Consider the following 16,258-nt stretch of genomic DNA (forward strand, 5'->3'; position numbering starts at 1 on the left):
GGAGCAATGACTTATTAATTACCCCAGATAGAACACCTCCTTTCCAGGAGGCAGAGAGGCTCAAAGGGCAGATGGGCCAGCTTCAGGCAGCGCCGCTGCGGCTACCTGGAAGCCCAGCAAGTCACCTGAGTCGCGCCCGTGCCTGGGCTGCCAAGCTGCAGCGACTGGTCCGCAGTGTGCGGGGCCACGAACCCCACTCCCGCGTTGGGAGAACGCCCACGGCCCTTTAAGCACGCAGCCGGCTCGCGGCTGCCCTGGAGCCGGATCTCCGCGGTAGGCGCACAGGTAGCGCGCGCCGCAGCACCTGCCCCGCCAGCCCCGCGCCCGGGGCGGGGCTTCCCGCTTTCCCTTTAAGAGGCCGCAGCACCCGCCCCTGACGTCAGGGTGTCTCTCCGCACGAGCCCGCGTCCCGCGCCGTTCCGCGCCCCCGCGCCCACAGCCCCGGCGGCGGCAAGACGAGCGGCCGCCTGGCGAGCGCGCCGCCCCGCTCGGCCCTCCGGTCCCGCTCCGCCGCCGTCTCTTTCCGCACCAGCACCGCAGCGCCCGCGCGTCCTCCCGCACCATGTCGGTGGCCGGGCTCAAGAAGCAATTCCACAAAGCCACTCAGGTAAGGCGCGTGACAGGTGCGCCCGGGGTGGTCCCGGACGGAGCCGCGAGGGGCGCGCTCGGCGCCTGCAGCCAGCGCGGGGTCCCCGGCCTGTGCCCAGCCCGCCCCGGCCGCCCTCCGCATCACCCGCCCAGCCCGCCGCGGCAGCGTCCCGGGGCTGGGAGCCCGCCCTCCGTCCTCCACCCCCGGCTAGGTGCGGCGCTGCGGGCGCCCGCGAGTCCCCGGCGTCCCGCCTCGTCGCCCCGCGCGCCGCCCCCGCACCGCCCCGCGCCGGAGCGTCTGGGAGGGGACCGCGGCTGCACCGTCGCCCGGGTGTGCAGGTGCCCCAGCGGCGCGGCGGGAGATTATGTAAAGTCGTCTCTTACCCGGTGACCTTGCGGTGTTGGTGCCCCCAGCTGTCCCGGGAAGTGCTGGCACGAGCGGTGGCCCGCACCGGGGGTGACTGCGGTGATGTCCGCCGTCTGCGCTCCTCCACTGTGCTTTCTGAATCTCTCCTTCCATGTTGTCCCCAGGCGCCAGAGCAATAGGAGGATGAGGCTTCCTTCAGGGAAGCTCATGCATTAACTTTTCCCTGGAGAACTCGGTGGTGAAACTCCTTTGAGGCCGAGGCTTGACCAGCAGTTTGTGTCTTTAAACATTTCCCATGGGTTTTGTAGCCTTAACATAACCAAATCATCATATATGTCTAAGTATTATTTTCAGTGAAGCTTTTACATCTTGAATGTGCCTGTATTTCTCTGTGGGGTTAATAAGCTGTGATTACAACTTATTTAATTCAGGTTCTAATACTTTAAGTCTCTTTGGGCTCTGTTGAAGAATTTTACATAGGGAAAGATAGGTGAATACTTACAATGTGACCTATTTCTTATGTAATGAGGGTGGTTACTTTTTTTTTTTTTTTATCCTTCTGAAACAGTTCTAGCTTAAGGGATTTTTAGCTAAGGATTTTGTTGGTTTCTTCAAATGTTTCTCATAATTTAGCCTTAAATATTTTTTATAGATTAGCCTTGATTAATACTGAGCTTTCTCAATAATTTCTCAGAAGTAGTGAGGTTTTTCCTAGGCTACCACAGTAACAATCCTATTTTAAACCACATCCAAAAGAGGTGAGGGTTGTGCTTTACAGAATCTTGGTTAAGGTAGGGGGACAGATGCAGCACGACATTCCTCTCCTGTACGTCCACATGCTATGTCAATCACTATCCGCTTGCCTTTGTAAAATCAGTTTTTTTAATTTAAATTTTCTTAATGTTTGTTTATTTTATAGAGAGAGGGAGTCAGAGCAGGAGCGGGGGAGGGGCAGAGAGAGAGGGAGACACAGAATCCCAAGCAGGCTCCAGGCTCCGAGCTGTTAGCCCAGAGCCCAATGAGGGACTTGAACTCACAAACAGGGAGATCATGACCTGAGTTGCAGTGAGACACTTAACTGACTGAGCCACCCAGGTGCCCTGCCTTTTTAGAATCAGTTTTATCTGTCAGTTTGGAAAATTGAGAAAACTAAGATGATTTCAGTACAAATACCCATTAATTTTATTGTTTTTGCTTTTCAAATTGGATCTTTCTGAGTCATCTCTGACAGAATGTAAATATATTTATTGGTGTAATATGGAGGGTTTCTAATAACTTCATACTTCAGGTTCCTTCAGGTTTACAGACCAGCACAGGTGCTACCATAAATTCTTAGGACTTCTTTGAAGTCACTAACCTTTTTAATTTCAGGTATTTGTTACTGCTGTAAAGCAGACCTCAGCACTGGATTTACCAACACCGCATCCCTTCTTCACTTTGATTCTGAGGACTTCTGCTGCAAATCTTGGAGCCTTAAAAGGCAATTAGGCTAAGGCTTGACTCCCACCTCTGCTGTTAGTGATCTTGAACAAGTTATTTAACATTTGAATGTGTCTTTGCTAAATGGGGTTAAGTATCCACTTCCTAGAATTGATGGGAGTGCAGATGAGTTTTTAGAACACACATAATAAGTGTTCAATAAATGCTGTTAACATTAAAGATAATTTCACCAGTGTAAGATTCTGTCCTTTGTATTAGTAATAATGACACTTGAGGAAACGATGGAAGCTAGACTTTTTGGTTTTGTTACCTTAACAAAAAAACGATCAGATTGCTTCATTTCAGCCAAATACTGAAGTTATATGTAACACGGAAGTTCAGAATAAAAAACTAGAATTGTATGATGTGAAAGACTTCTAGATTGTTGGAGGAGGTTTGCTTGTGACAAGAGTAGTATTCATCACACCTGATTCAGATGCAAAGTCACGGAGTCTTTTTTTTTTTTTTTTTTTTTTTTACTGAAAAGCCATTCATTTTAGAGGTGAGACAACACACGATATCTTATCCATAACTTAATGGAGCACAGTCCTAGCCCCTGGCAAAGGTTACTCTTCTTGTGTACGTGTGTATATTTGAAGGGTGTGTAAAGCCAGTGATAGTGTTTGCGTGTGACAAAGATACTAGGGGAAATAGCCACATCCTACTTTTTAAGCCATTTTTCCATACCCAGCTCCGTGAACCTGATCTTACCTACAAAGTAAGCTTTACACCTAGAATTATTGCCTTTCGAGAATAGATATGCTAGATTATATGGCCAATGTTGCCTTTTTTTTTTTTTTTTTAAATGTTTGCTTATTTTTGAGAGAGACAGAGTGTGAGTAGGAGAGGGGCAAGAGAGAGAGGGAGACACAGAATCCAAAGCAGGCTCCAGGTTCTGAGCTGTCAGCACAGAGCCCAGCGAGCCTGAACTGGGGCTACAACTCAGGAAGGGGATGATCAGGACTTGAGCTGAAGTTGGACACAGCTGACTGAGCCACCCAGGCACCCATGTGTGGCCAGTATTCTTAAGTGGAGGGCCCCTCTTCAGGCAAACGTTTCTCTTGTTTCTGTGAAATTGAGTTTTTTGCTTTTTCAGTGCAGGATATTTGTATTAATAAAGCAGTATGCCTTTAAAGTTTGCCCACTGATTTGAAATCTCTGAATAGAAGTGTCAAGACTGTTCTCTTGATTTAGAACTGATTATTTCTACCTTGTTGCCTACAGTTATTTTCAATATCTCTGATATTTGGAGGTGAAAAAATGCTTTTGCTAAAGACAATTTAATGAGCGGGAAAGACTTTCAGGTTGAGAATATATTAACAGCAAAAATTGATCATATTTTTACTTTAATATGCTTTATTACTTTATTGCCTGTAGATATAATTTATGATACAATTAGAAAAAATAAGGTACTCTTTGTTACTGTAAAATAGGGCAAATGAGCATGTATTCTACTTTTAGTGAGTTTTACTCATATTGAGATTTCATTTTAGCAAGATTAATGTCAATTTTTTTCACTTGTTGGTTTAAACTGGCAGCATATTAGGTAAAAATAGCTGTCTGCTTCCAGTTAACATGCTGTTATTATAAATTCTACACTTATTATTATTTTTTTTTTTTACTTTATCAAGCATTTGTTGTGGATGTACCTTGCTTTGTAGAAACAGGTGTAAGTTTGTTACAGAGTAAAATTTATTAGGTCATTGTATTTGTTTTGGCATTTGTGCAGAACTAAGTATCAAACTGAGTGTCTTAAACAACAGAAATTTATTGTCACACACTTCTGGAGTCTTGATGAAGGGGACAGTGAGGGCATACTCCTCTGAAGGCCTTAGGCAAGAGTCTGTTCAGGCCTCTTTCCCACATTCTAGTAGTTTGTTGGCAATCTTTGGCTTTTCTTGGTTTGTTTGCACATCACCCTGATTTCTGTCTTCATGTTAGCATGGTTTTTTCCTATCTGTGTCCAAATGTCCCCTTTCTCTAAGGACACCAGTCATATTGAATTGGAGACCCACCCTACAACAGTATGACCTCATTTTAGCTTAAGTAGTTACATCTGCAGTGACTATTTCTGAAATAAGGTCACATTCTGAGGTACTGGGGATTAGGATTTCAACATAAGTTTTTGGAGGGGGCACATAACCCATAACAGCTATTATTTGCGTGAAAGGATTCACCACATTGTTCTCCTAAATACTGCATTTGATTTAGCATTAAAAAGACAATTAAGTCTATAAATAACACCTTTATATTGCATTGAATGAGATATGCTTTCTTCTTTTCAATAAATTTGGTTAGGATATATACCTACTATAGACTACATCTTTTTTTTTAATGATAGAAACTAATATTTGGTTAGGCTGTATGTTATGATATAATCTGGTGCATGATTATTGTCCCACTCAGATTCATCAACTGGAAAATTTTAATTACACTGGTATTTTATGCCTTTCCGTTTAACTAATTTCTTCATGCTTTCATCATATTTAAAGTGCTGTATTTTATATAGATGTTTTGCTTGGGAGAATGTTGCATAAATCTGTTTATGCATTTATTGATTTGGTGAGACTTCAAACTTGTTAAGGTATTTAATGAAATATATAATTGGTTATAACTTTGAGTGAGGTTCTCAGTTCCTTAAATGCTTTCTTTAAAGCAGTAAAATCTCTGCTGCCTTCAAAATCTCGAGTATAACTTTTTTGTTCACATAGGGTTTCTATACATGCACTCTTTGTCAGGTTCTTACCTGGGGTCAATAAGAGGCTGGAAGGACTATATATTTCCTAAAATTATATGCCACATTTTATATGTGCATTTTTCTGAGGGAGAGGTTTTTAGCCTATCATAATCTTTTTCATTAGCTTTTTTTTTTTTTTTTTTAAAGTAGGCTTCATGCTCAGTGCAGAGCCCAACATGGGGCCCAACATGAGGGTTTGAACTCAAGACCCTGAGATCAAGTCCTGAGCTGAGATCAAGAGTTCCATGATTAACAGACCGAGCCACTCATCATCAGCTTCTTTTTTTTTTATCATCAGCTTTTTTTTTTTTTATGTTTATTTTTGAGAGAGAGAGGAGGGGGGAAGGGCCATGAGGGTGGACAGAGGATCCGAAGTGGGCTCTGTGCTGACAGCAGAAAGCCCAATGCAGGGTGTGAACTCAGAACCATGAGATCATGACCTTAGATGAAGCTGATTGCTTAGCTGACTGAGCCGCTCAGGTGCCCCTTATCATCAGCTTCTTAGAGGAATTCCTAATCCCAATCCTGTTCCCTTCCCCCAAAGTAAAAATGCATTATAACAAATTGATCATGTCATCAGGAGAGAATGGGGTGGTTCTTACAATAACAATCACTTGCATCAATTTATTACTGGGCTTTAGAATATCTGCTCAAAATGAAACTATCTCTAAACTACTTGTAGGGGCGATCAAATATAAAAAGCCTTTCCAAAGGTGTCAGAATTGAATGAGATAATGTCTGTGAGAGTGCTACGCTTGCATAATAAGATAACTTGAACCATGCAAAAAATAAAAAAAAACAAAAAACAGTAGGTTGTCAATGAGCCCTGACTTACTGATACACTTGGCAAATGGACCTGTGGAGGAGTTTGAAATGAAAGTGGCTGCTGAAAATAATTTCCCTTGAGACTGAGATTCTCTTTGATCAAGTTTTTTGTTGTTGTTGACACAGTGACATTTTTTTGCAAGGTTTTTCCCCCACAGTGATTCTTTAATGTTTTAAATTGAGTTTATATGAACTTTGGTTTCTATTTGGAAAATTTTGAAGTATGTATCTCCCAAATTAACTATAAATACCCTTGAAAATGCATCAAGACTTGGTGGGGGGAAATGGTGAGTGTTTTGAGGAGAAATGTCATTGCGGGAGAGAGAGAGAGAGAGACTTAGTATTGGGGCATGATGCCGGTAGCGGGGAGGGCTTCAGCTTGCAGAGCAGAGTTCATTCTGCCAAGCCCCTTGTGCTGCTCAGATTCCCAGGCCTTCATGCAACCCTAGGGCTTTCATTAGAGTGGGCAGCTTGAGGAAGTGAGAGAGGAGGACTAGAATCATTCAAATAAGGAGAATTGGGGGAGGCAGAGTTTAAGAACAGCTCTAGGGTTTAAAGTGGTGTGGCTTTCCTTCACAAGTTAAGGCCAGATGGGCAGGATTCTATCTAGAGGGTAAGAAATCAGAGGATTTTCTTGACTTCTCTTTTTTTCCCCTTTCTGTTCATTTGATCATTTATACCTTTGTTATGTTCTGTGTGATGATGATGAGTTGAGTGTGGCACCAAGAGGGGACCCAGGAGAGGCTCAGGAAAACAAAGTTTATTAAACTCACAGGTTTGAGGGAGACGGAGACAATGCACACTCAAGGGGCCACATATGAGCAGGGCCAGGGGAGTGGGCTCAGCCAAACAGGTGGTAGCCAAGAGAGAGTACAAAGACCAGTGGGTAAGGGTCTTTATTAGGGTCAGGGTGGAGAACACAAGAAAAGGCAGAGGGTATTTCCTTGGTGCATTTGAATTTACTAGGTCATAGTCAGGGGCAGCCTGAGAAATGTAGTTGTCTTGGGGACCACCTTATCACAGTGGTGCATTTGGTTACCTGGGTGGGTTGCTCGAGCTCGTTGTATGTGAGGACGTTAAGGCGGCAGGAAACAAAATTTTACAATACAACTTTTCTCAGTTTTTTTTTTTTTTTTGGTTTAGATTTTCTTTATTGCCCTGATCCTTTTGGAGTCCAGATGTTTAAAAGTGATTTATGTGGTCTATAATAGATAATAAAGATTGAGAGCTACAGCTATACCTATTGTAATGTCATCATTGTAAGACCCTGTAAATGTTTTTGTAGAAGATCGATAAAATATTTTCAAATGCCACTAAATCATCAACTGAGTCTGATGCTTTGTGAAATAAATTGACTGTTTATGAAGATTTTACATTTAATGCAACTTCTGAATATGATGTTCTAGTTGGTTTGCTCTCACTCCCCTCTGCCCAGCCCCAGGTCAGATTCTATATGGTATGGATGACTGTGGAAAAGCTTCCTATAATTTGTGAGAACCAGCAAGCTCCTCGGAGGCTTGCTTAGATGCTCGGGTCTCTGAAGGACCACTAGGCAGGATTTTGTGGCCTCTTCTGAATAATGATAAATATAATTCAAAATAAAATATATCAAATATATTGATATATCAATAAAAAATATCAAAATAATAAAAATGAAGATAAAAATAAGATATAGAAGTGTCTTTGTTATAATTCAAACTGAACTTTCCCCATAGATCTTAATTGGAGCAGTTCCATAGTGCTAAGAAATATCTCAGTATCAAAGTACAATGCTTGTTAGGCACACGTGACTAGTCTGCCTATGCTTTTTCATGTTCAGGAAATACTGTCCTCAGTGACCACTCCCATTTGGAGAAAGAAAGAAAGAATGGGAGCCATGGCAATTATTGTCCATACAATGATACCACATTCTGGGTAAGCTTTGTGAGGTCCCAACCCCTACAGAGAGGAAGTTCTATGGTTTTACCCTGGTTCTGCAATCAGGGAAGAATTATTTTGTTCTTTCTGCTGTTTGGCCAAAATCTAAAGAGGGTGACAGGGAGCGTGGCCTCTTCGGGAGCTGTATAGCTTCTTTCGTTGGCTTCCTGTTTATTTAATATTTGTTTATTTTTTTGCTTTGTTTTTTGTTTTTACAGTTAGAGGCTTTTTTTTTCCTTTAAAAAAGTTTGAGAGAGAGTGTGCATGTGCACATGTGAGTAGGGGGAGGGGAGAGGGAGAATCCCAAGCAGGCTCACGACTGTCTGCGCAGAGCTCCACGTGGGACTTGATCCTACAAACCATGAGATCATGGCCTGAGCTGAAATCAAGAGTCCCATGATTAACCATTGGACTGAGCTACCCAGGCACCCTTGCAGTTAGTGGCTTTTAACTATTCATGGCTCATGGCTGATTTGGGCAACAAAATTCCTTCAGAAACTTAGGAGATTTCCCATTTGCTAGTTACTGAAGTGGAATCTTTTTGGATTCCATTGATCCAATGGATGTTTTTTATACCTAATTTTCAACCAGTAGGTTTGGTTGTGTTCACCTGAACTTTGTAAGAGAGCCTCATGCTTTGATTTAACCAAGAAGTCTTAATCGATGTTTACTGATCATAGCTCTTTTCATTCTTACTTCCCATCATTTGCCTCAGGGATCCAGGATGACTGGGGGTTCTTACATCTTTAACACATGGTTTTCAAGATTGCCAAAGGGAAGAGTATGTTGGAACAGGCATGGTAGATTTCTGTGGGCCAGGCCTGGAAGAAGAATGTGGTAGGCATGATGCTAAGGCTCTAAGTGACCCTCCTTCTCATATTGCCCCCTCTTCTTTGAGTGTGAGTCAACCTGTCACTATGAAAAGTTGTTCCTCCTGAAATTCCTACTCTATATGGGAAAGGGGAGATTGTATGTTTGGGGTTAATCTAATCATACAAACCCATTTAAAAGCAGAGCATTTTCTCTGGTTGGTAGTGAAAGGGGAAGTCAGAAAGATTGGAAGCATGAGAAGGACTGGACTTGTTGCTGTTATAGATGGAGGGGCCATGTGAGAGGGAATGTACTCAGCTCTAGGAGTAGACAGCAGTTTTTAGATGGTAGCCAGCAAGGAAACAGGGACATCAGACCCACAGTTTTAAAGAGCAGGACTTTGCCAACAACCTGAATGGAAGGGAATTCTTCCCCAGAGTCTGCAGATAGGAGCCTGGTCTAGCTGTCATCTTGATTTTGACCTTGTGAGACTCTGAGTGGAGAACCCAGTGTAGCTGGCCCAGACTTTCAGCCTGTAGAACTGTGAGCTAATACATGGATATAGTTTTTAAGTTGCTAAGTTTATGATCATTTGTTAAGCAACAACAGAAAGTTCATAGAAAAAATAGTCACTTCTTTTTATGTTCAGTTGGCTGGAACTTATAACATAGCCAAACTGTGGAATACCTAAGTGCAAGGGAAGAAGGGGGGAGGCTGGAAAGTGTAGTCAAGCAGTGTACCCAGAGTATAGGAGTGGTGGTAAAAAGCTAAAAGTCTTTGCTGTCTGTTGTGCCTATAATACATTCATTTGTATGTGTGCTTCTGAGTGTGTGTGTGTATGTAAATATATACATACATACAATTTGTTGAATCAGCTTTTCTTATAAGTCTCAATGTTCTCTATATATTTTTAAATACATTTTATATTTTACAGATGTTTCCCCCTATAATGTTTAGGTTTTTTGACATTTAGGTATTTTTTCCTAGTGAAACACACGTTTCCTTTTGTGGTTCCTGATCAGTTGTAAAAGGTGAGGCTGTTAACTACTTTCTGAGGAATCTTAGCTTGGTAGGCTGCTAGTACCGTGACCGCTTCATTGACCTTGGAATGGAGAGACTGTAGAACATTGAGGAGCCTTTTGAATTCTAAGTTTCTATCAAAGCATCAGGGATTTTTACTAGTGAGAGCAAAGTGGTTGACTGTTCCCCCTGCATCTGTTCCTGTGTTTGTGGAAGGCCTGTGCCAACACAGACACACTGAAATGCGCTTATTTAGTGTGGGCACATCAAACAGCTCCATGGTAATTTGAAGTTGTTCATTAAGTTACTGAGGACTTCAGGTGCACGTGGCACATTTCGTGTTGTTTGTCTGTGTTATGTTAGTTTCATGCTCTTTGACATGATTTGCAGATCCATAGCCCTGAATGATTTTCTAATTGCAGCTGGTGGACAGTGCCAGACATTTGTTGGGAAGGATGAGGTCCGACACCTGAGATGTCCTATACGGGTGTGGTGTCAGTTGGGCAGCTTGGCTGAGGAGAGAATAGTCAGGCATGGTCCATGTCAGAGCTGAAGTAACTGGATGGTGAAGCATCCAGTTGGAATTGATTACAGAGCAGGTACAGCTTTCACCCTAGTGTTCAGTAAGCATTCAGTAAGCATTTACTGCTTACTGAAGTGACCCTGGTGTGCTTCTTTAGGTTGAGTGAATGTTGCATATGGTGTCTTGCTGGACATATTTATATTATTTATTAAATTGTGTAAGTGGCTACAAACCCAAACCCTTTGCTGGTTGTGGCTATCCTCCATCATGTTGTAGACTGACTAATGGAAGTACTTTCTGGAAATGTTCCTCGTTAATACCATCATCAAGATTTTACTCATGGAAGGTGATAATCCTATTATCTATAGATTAGGTTCTGCTTCTTATGTTCAACCTTGCACCTCAGTTGTGTCTCTTTTCCCCTTTAAATTAAGTTTAACAAATAATTGTTTGCCATTAAGCCCTTTCCTGTTCATGTCATCTACTACTCTCTATGCATCTTTGGTTCCTTTGAAACTCACAAATCCAGAATTTCCATTTTTCACTTTTTTTAGTCATTACCTTCACCATAAACCCAGTCCATATTTTTCAGAGAGATACTTGCAGTGCTTATCATTTATATCTTCTCTAAATTTCTTCATGTAGATGTGGAAACCTCCTTTTTCCTAGCTCCAACAGAAGCTGGGGAAGCTTGTCCTTATTTGTAAAATTTAAATGATCACAAAATACTCGAACAATGTGGACGTATTTCATTTCTTTACAAGCTCTTTGAGCTTTCTGTATCTCAGATGTACACATTTAAAGACTTTTGACTCCTTTTTACCATAAACCTTAAATGAAGGATGTATCTTAACCAGAAAGCTTATCATACAATCTCTCCATGAGGGCATTTGTCTGAATTTGATGATTGTGACTCGACTTTTTTGAGGCAATGAGTTTTGCTGATATCACGTGATATGTGTTGGTTTGCCTTTTATAACATCTGAATTCTTGGTGTCTGATGTCATTGTGTCTGCTAGTTGCCATGAAAGAGTAAAGTGAATTTAGGCAGTCAACTTCAGTAGGCTCCATATGGTTATGGTGGAGTAATTTGTCCCCCAGATTTGTTACTGAGTTTTATCCTCATGAGCTTTTAGGCATCTGTGTCATCTCTACGTTACTGACTCAACTTTAAAAATGAATCATTGTGTTATTTTCATAAATGGAAAAGCCACTATCCCTTTTCATAAATAAAAGTATAAGAATTATCATACAGAAATGTTTACTCTTGCTGGAGTAAATCTGTGAGCTTGAAGTTTATTCTGCTTTTGTTAAAAAAAGGAGATTAACCTATAAGGTAAGCAGCACATATCCTAACAATAGTACACTGGGATGTTGTCCCTTACTAAATCAGAACGATTGAAAGAAGAATAAAGTCAATGTTCTCCTCATCGAGGGAATCAGTGTTATTAAGGTCACAAGTCTGTACCAACTGTATTCAAACATGCTCCCTCCCACAATTTGACCATTATATAAATGGCTGGCCATTTTTGGCATATCAAGGAATTTTCTGCCCATGACCGGGTATTTAATTATGTATCATAAAAGGGAAGGTCATTTGCTTAGGGCAGCACGGAGTCATGTGTTCTGTGTATGTTCAGAAGGGAGGCAGAGGTGTACTTTGAGAGAAGTTCTTGAAATCATTTTAGAAAATGGTGAAAGGCCATGCATCATTAAGCTATGTAGAACATGGTTGTCAGGATCCCAGGCTTAGAGGCTCAGAAATTTCAGATCTCTGTATAGTTTTCCCATTCTGAGGACCGGTAAGACCTCAACCAAGTCACTAGTCCCAGCAATTGCTAAGTTCTGCAGAGGCGGTAATATGGTCTTGGGCATGAGTTTAGGTTCTGATATTTTATTGCTGGTCTTGTTCTCCTCTGATTCATTATCTAAGTGTAGCTCGAGTGATCTTTCTAAAGAACAAATCTAATGTTGCTCCTTTGCTTAAAATTCTTCAGTGGCTCCTTTTGGCTCCTGGCATAGAGCCCTTATAAGGCCCATTAAGGATTCGGAGTGTGATCTGGCCCCTGTTTACCAATCCAGTCTCATTGTTCACAGCTCTTTCTGTGTGTGCTTAGCTTTTACAGCTTTATTCCACACAAACTTACTTGCCTTTGAGCCTTTGAACCTTACTGATTCTTTGTAGAAATCTCCCTTCCCTCTTTTCCACTTTATGCTTGACTAATCACTACTCTTGAAGGTCTCAGCTTGATATTTTCTCAGAGAGATTTATCTTTGCCTCATTTGGTGTGGGTTAAATGCCCTTGCATGTGCAATGAATATTGCCCATTACACTTCTTTTAAGTGTAGCACTTGGCCCATTGCCCTGCAGGCTCCTATTGTTTCTTTGTTGGTATCCCCCAGGTGGAAATAAAGAAGGGGACCTTGTGTTTTCTGTCCTTCATTGTGTCCCCAATGCCTGTCTCATAGTGAGCATTCAACTGATACTTGTTTTCTATGTATCCGTATTTATATATATTTAAAAGGAGTTATCTTATGTATATATTTTGAATCTGTTTATTTCTGCTTAAAAATACATGTATTTTCTTAAGATTTATTTATTTATTTATTATTCATTCTGAGAGAGAGAGAGCGCGCGCGCGCGTGCACACACACACACACACACACACACACACACGAGGGAGAGGAGCAGAGAGAGAGAGAGAGAGAGAAGGAAACACAGAATCTGAAGCAGGCTCCAGGCTCTGAGCTGTCAGCACAGAGCTTAATGTGGGGCTTGAACCCACCAACCATGAGATCATGCATGACCTGAACTGAAGTCAGATACTTAACCAACTGAGCCACCAAGGTGCCCCTGCATCACATATTTTTAAGAGTTAATTTAAAAGTTAAATTAAAACATGACCTCATAGAGTGCCTGAGTGTCTCAGTCAGTTAAGCGTCCAACTTTGGCTCAGGTCATGATCTCACGGTTTGTGAGTTTGAGTCCTGTGTCACCCTCTGTGCTGACAGCTCAGAGCCTGGAGCCTGCTTCGGATTCTGTGTCTCCCTCTCTCTCTGCCCCTTCCCTGCTTATGCTCTCTCTCTCTCTCTCTCTCTCTCTCTCTCCCCAAAATAAATAAACATAAAAAAAATTAAAAAAACAAACATGACCTCATAAAATTGTAGGTTTAAAATAAACTTTCCTAACTGCAAACATGGCTAACATGGCTAGGTACTATTTTAACTCATTAACTACTTACATATAACAGCCCTAGAGGTTGCTACATTATTAGACCTATTTTATAGATGAAGAAACTGAAGCTCAGAGAGGTTAAGTTGACCAAGGTCATGAAACTTCAGTGACAGAGCCAGGACTTAATCCAGGCTAGCTGGTTTCAGAACCAGTAAATGCCAAGTTATTCTTAACTATGAGTCCTATTCCAGTCTTAAATGTCAAACTAAGAAATATCTAAAAGCTATGATTAAGCAGTGAGATAAAGATGAACACCTTAGTAGAAAAAATAGAAAAAAATACGGAGGGGCATCTGGGTGGCTCAGTCGGTTAAGCGTCTGACTTCAGCTCAGGTCACGATCTCATGGTTCATGGGTTCGAGCCTTGTGTTGGGCTCTGTGCTGACAGCTTGCTCAGAGCCTGGAGCCTGCTTTGGATTCTGTGTCCTTCTCTATCTGCCCATCCCCCACTCATACTCTGTCTCTCTCTGCCTCTCAAAAATAAATAAATGTAAAAACAAAACAAAACAAAGAATATGGAAAGGCAATGTATGAAATAATTACAAGTGACCAGGATACACATACAAAAATCATGGAAATCAAATAGCAACTTATGACATTTTTCATTGTTTATATTGGCATAGATTAAAAGGATAACTGTCTGAGTTAGCCAGGGTGTAAGAATGTGTGTTCTCATTTGCTGGTGGGAGTGTAAACTGTTGTAACACTTTAGGTGATCAGTAGGTCTCTTCTTTGTAATTGTGTTTTCAGGAATCTATCCACAAAATAAATGTATAAGCTTGCAAAACTTGGTGCACAGTTGTTCAGTTTGGTAGTTACTGTAGTGAAAAATTGGAAGCAATGTAAATGTCAAGTAATAGGAGATGGGGACGTAAATCTTGGTATGTCTATATTACGGAGTATCTATAGCCATTTTATCCATGAGACCGTATTTATTGGTGTAGGGAAATGTTCATGATTACTGCTAAATGAAAGAAGCAGGCCACAAAACACAGTTGTAATAGGCCTAATATTGGAAAAGAAGAACTATAATAGTAGCTAAAATAAGCTGAGAACTTACATGCCAGGTAATATTGCTATAAGATTTGTTTCCACATTTCCTTCATGTTTTTAAGTTATATTTATCACTAAATTTTCTTTATATTCTATCATCTTGTTCTTATCTTCACTTCCTCAGGTTAAATGGGACATATGAAAAAGAAGAAACTTTTTTTAATTAAAAAATTTTTAAATGTTTTATTTATTTTTGAGACAGAGAGAGAGCATGAGCAGGGGAGGGGCAGAGAGAGAGGGGGACAGAGAATCCGAAGCAGGCTCCATGTTGACAGCAGAGAGCCTGATGAGGGGCTTGAATTCACAAACTGAGATCATGACCTGAGCCAAAGTTGGACACTTAACCAACTGAGCCATCCAGGCGCCCCAGAAAAAGAAGAATCTTTAAGACATCAGTAAGATTGGGAGTAAACCCGGTTTCCAGCCAAGTTCTAGAGCTATAAGCCAATGTGTTTGCTCCATTAGACATTTAGCTTAAGAGTATTTGAATGCCTGTCTTGCTCTCCATAGAGCCCTGAATTAAATTGTGCTGCCCGGGTTTCTTCTGAACGCATGGCTGCTTTTCCTATATCTCTAAGAAGTATAGGAACCTTGTAAGTAAGAATATTGCTAATGACTTTTGCTAGCATTTCTTTTAAATAAAGATTTATTTTCCCCCAGAGCCCTAGTCTCATCCTTAGGAAAGAGTGTGCCATGGCTTTGACTGTGTTTTGCATAGAGGAAGGAGGACAGCTAGGACATGTGTAGTGTAGAAGAATATTTCGGCAAGATGTTCTAAGTAATATGGTGCAAGATGTTCAGTCTCATCCTCCAGCCCTTATACTAGGAATCTCCTGTCAGTTTTTAGCTTCTCAGCAAAAGACCTGTAGACAATGCCATCTCAGCAAAGAAGAATGAGGTGATACAGAGACACAATAAGAGGATAGGAGATATTCTAAGTGATACTCTTTGAACTTGGATGCAGAATTCTGTTAATAGTCTCTGCTGGGCTTTGAGAACAGAAAATGTGACGTTTAGGAAGACATGAATGCAAAAGTATTACCTCCTTCTTTCCACCCCAAAGTAGAACAGAATGGAAGGACCATGACCATGAAACAGTCTCAGTAATGAGATGGGCAGGTGACTTTGAGCTTCCTCCCAGAGAGGACATATCTGGCAAGATCAACAGGAGCACCGAGGGTGGCTGCTGGTTGGGCACAAGTGTGCCTTTATGGATGGTTTGGCTTTCTCTGGGGTCTGGCACTCTTTAATGGCTTCAATGAAAAGTGCTTCAAGCACTGAGACAAATAGGCTGTGAAGTCATTTCTGGAGTAAAGCTTGTTTTTCCAGTCTCTGCAAAATCTCTTCAAATTTCTGGAGGCAACATTAACTTGTAAGTTGAGAAACAGAGTTGAAGACTGTCTCAAGAAATTTGTCTTCTGGCCTAGTGATCTGATGGAAGTGTGTACTAAACCGATGCTTTTATTTTCTTCAAAACTTTTGGTTTTGGTCCTCTTAATTGTTCATAGATTTCAACATTAATAAAAAACACTATATAATAACGATTTTGGAGTTAAGATGGATGTAATATAATGGAACTTGATTATCTATACATTCTGCACTGTGTTCTTTGGTGCCCCCCCCCCCCCCCCCCCCCCCCCCCCCCCGCCTTCCTTTTTGGGTGGGGGGGGGCGCGGGAGAGGAGGAGTGCGAGGAGGTTGAGCAG

General features: G+C 41.5%; 1 protein-coding gene across 2 annotated transcripts in view; it reads left to right on the plus strand.

The window, feature by feature from the left end:
* Positions 1-419: 419 nt before the first annotated feature.
* SH3GL2 (SH3 domain containing GRB2 like 2, endophilin A1) overlaps positions 420-16,258 on the plus strand; it is a 281,525-nt gene continuing 265,686 nt past the window's right edge. For both annotated transcript variants that reach the window (XM_049618819.1, XM_049618736.1), the window contains exon 1: positions 420-607. In XM_049618819.1, coding sequence (XP_049474776.1) covers positions 563-607 — 45 coding nt within the window. In that variant the 5' untranslated portion in view covers positions 420-562. The remainder of the gene's footprint in view (positions 608-16,258) is intronic.

Source organism: Panthera uncia, chromosome D4 (assembly GCF_023721935.1).
Source record: "Panthera uncia isolate 11264 chromosome D4, Puncia_PCG_1.0, whole genome shotgun sequence".
In the NCBI taxonomy this organism is placed as follows: Eukaryota; Metazoa; Chordata; class Mammalia; order Carnivora; family Felidae; genus Panthera; species Panthera uncia.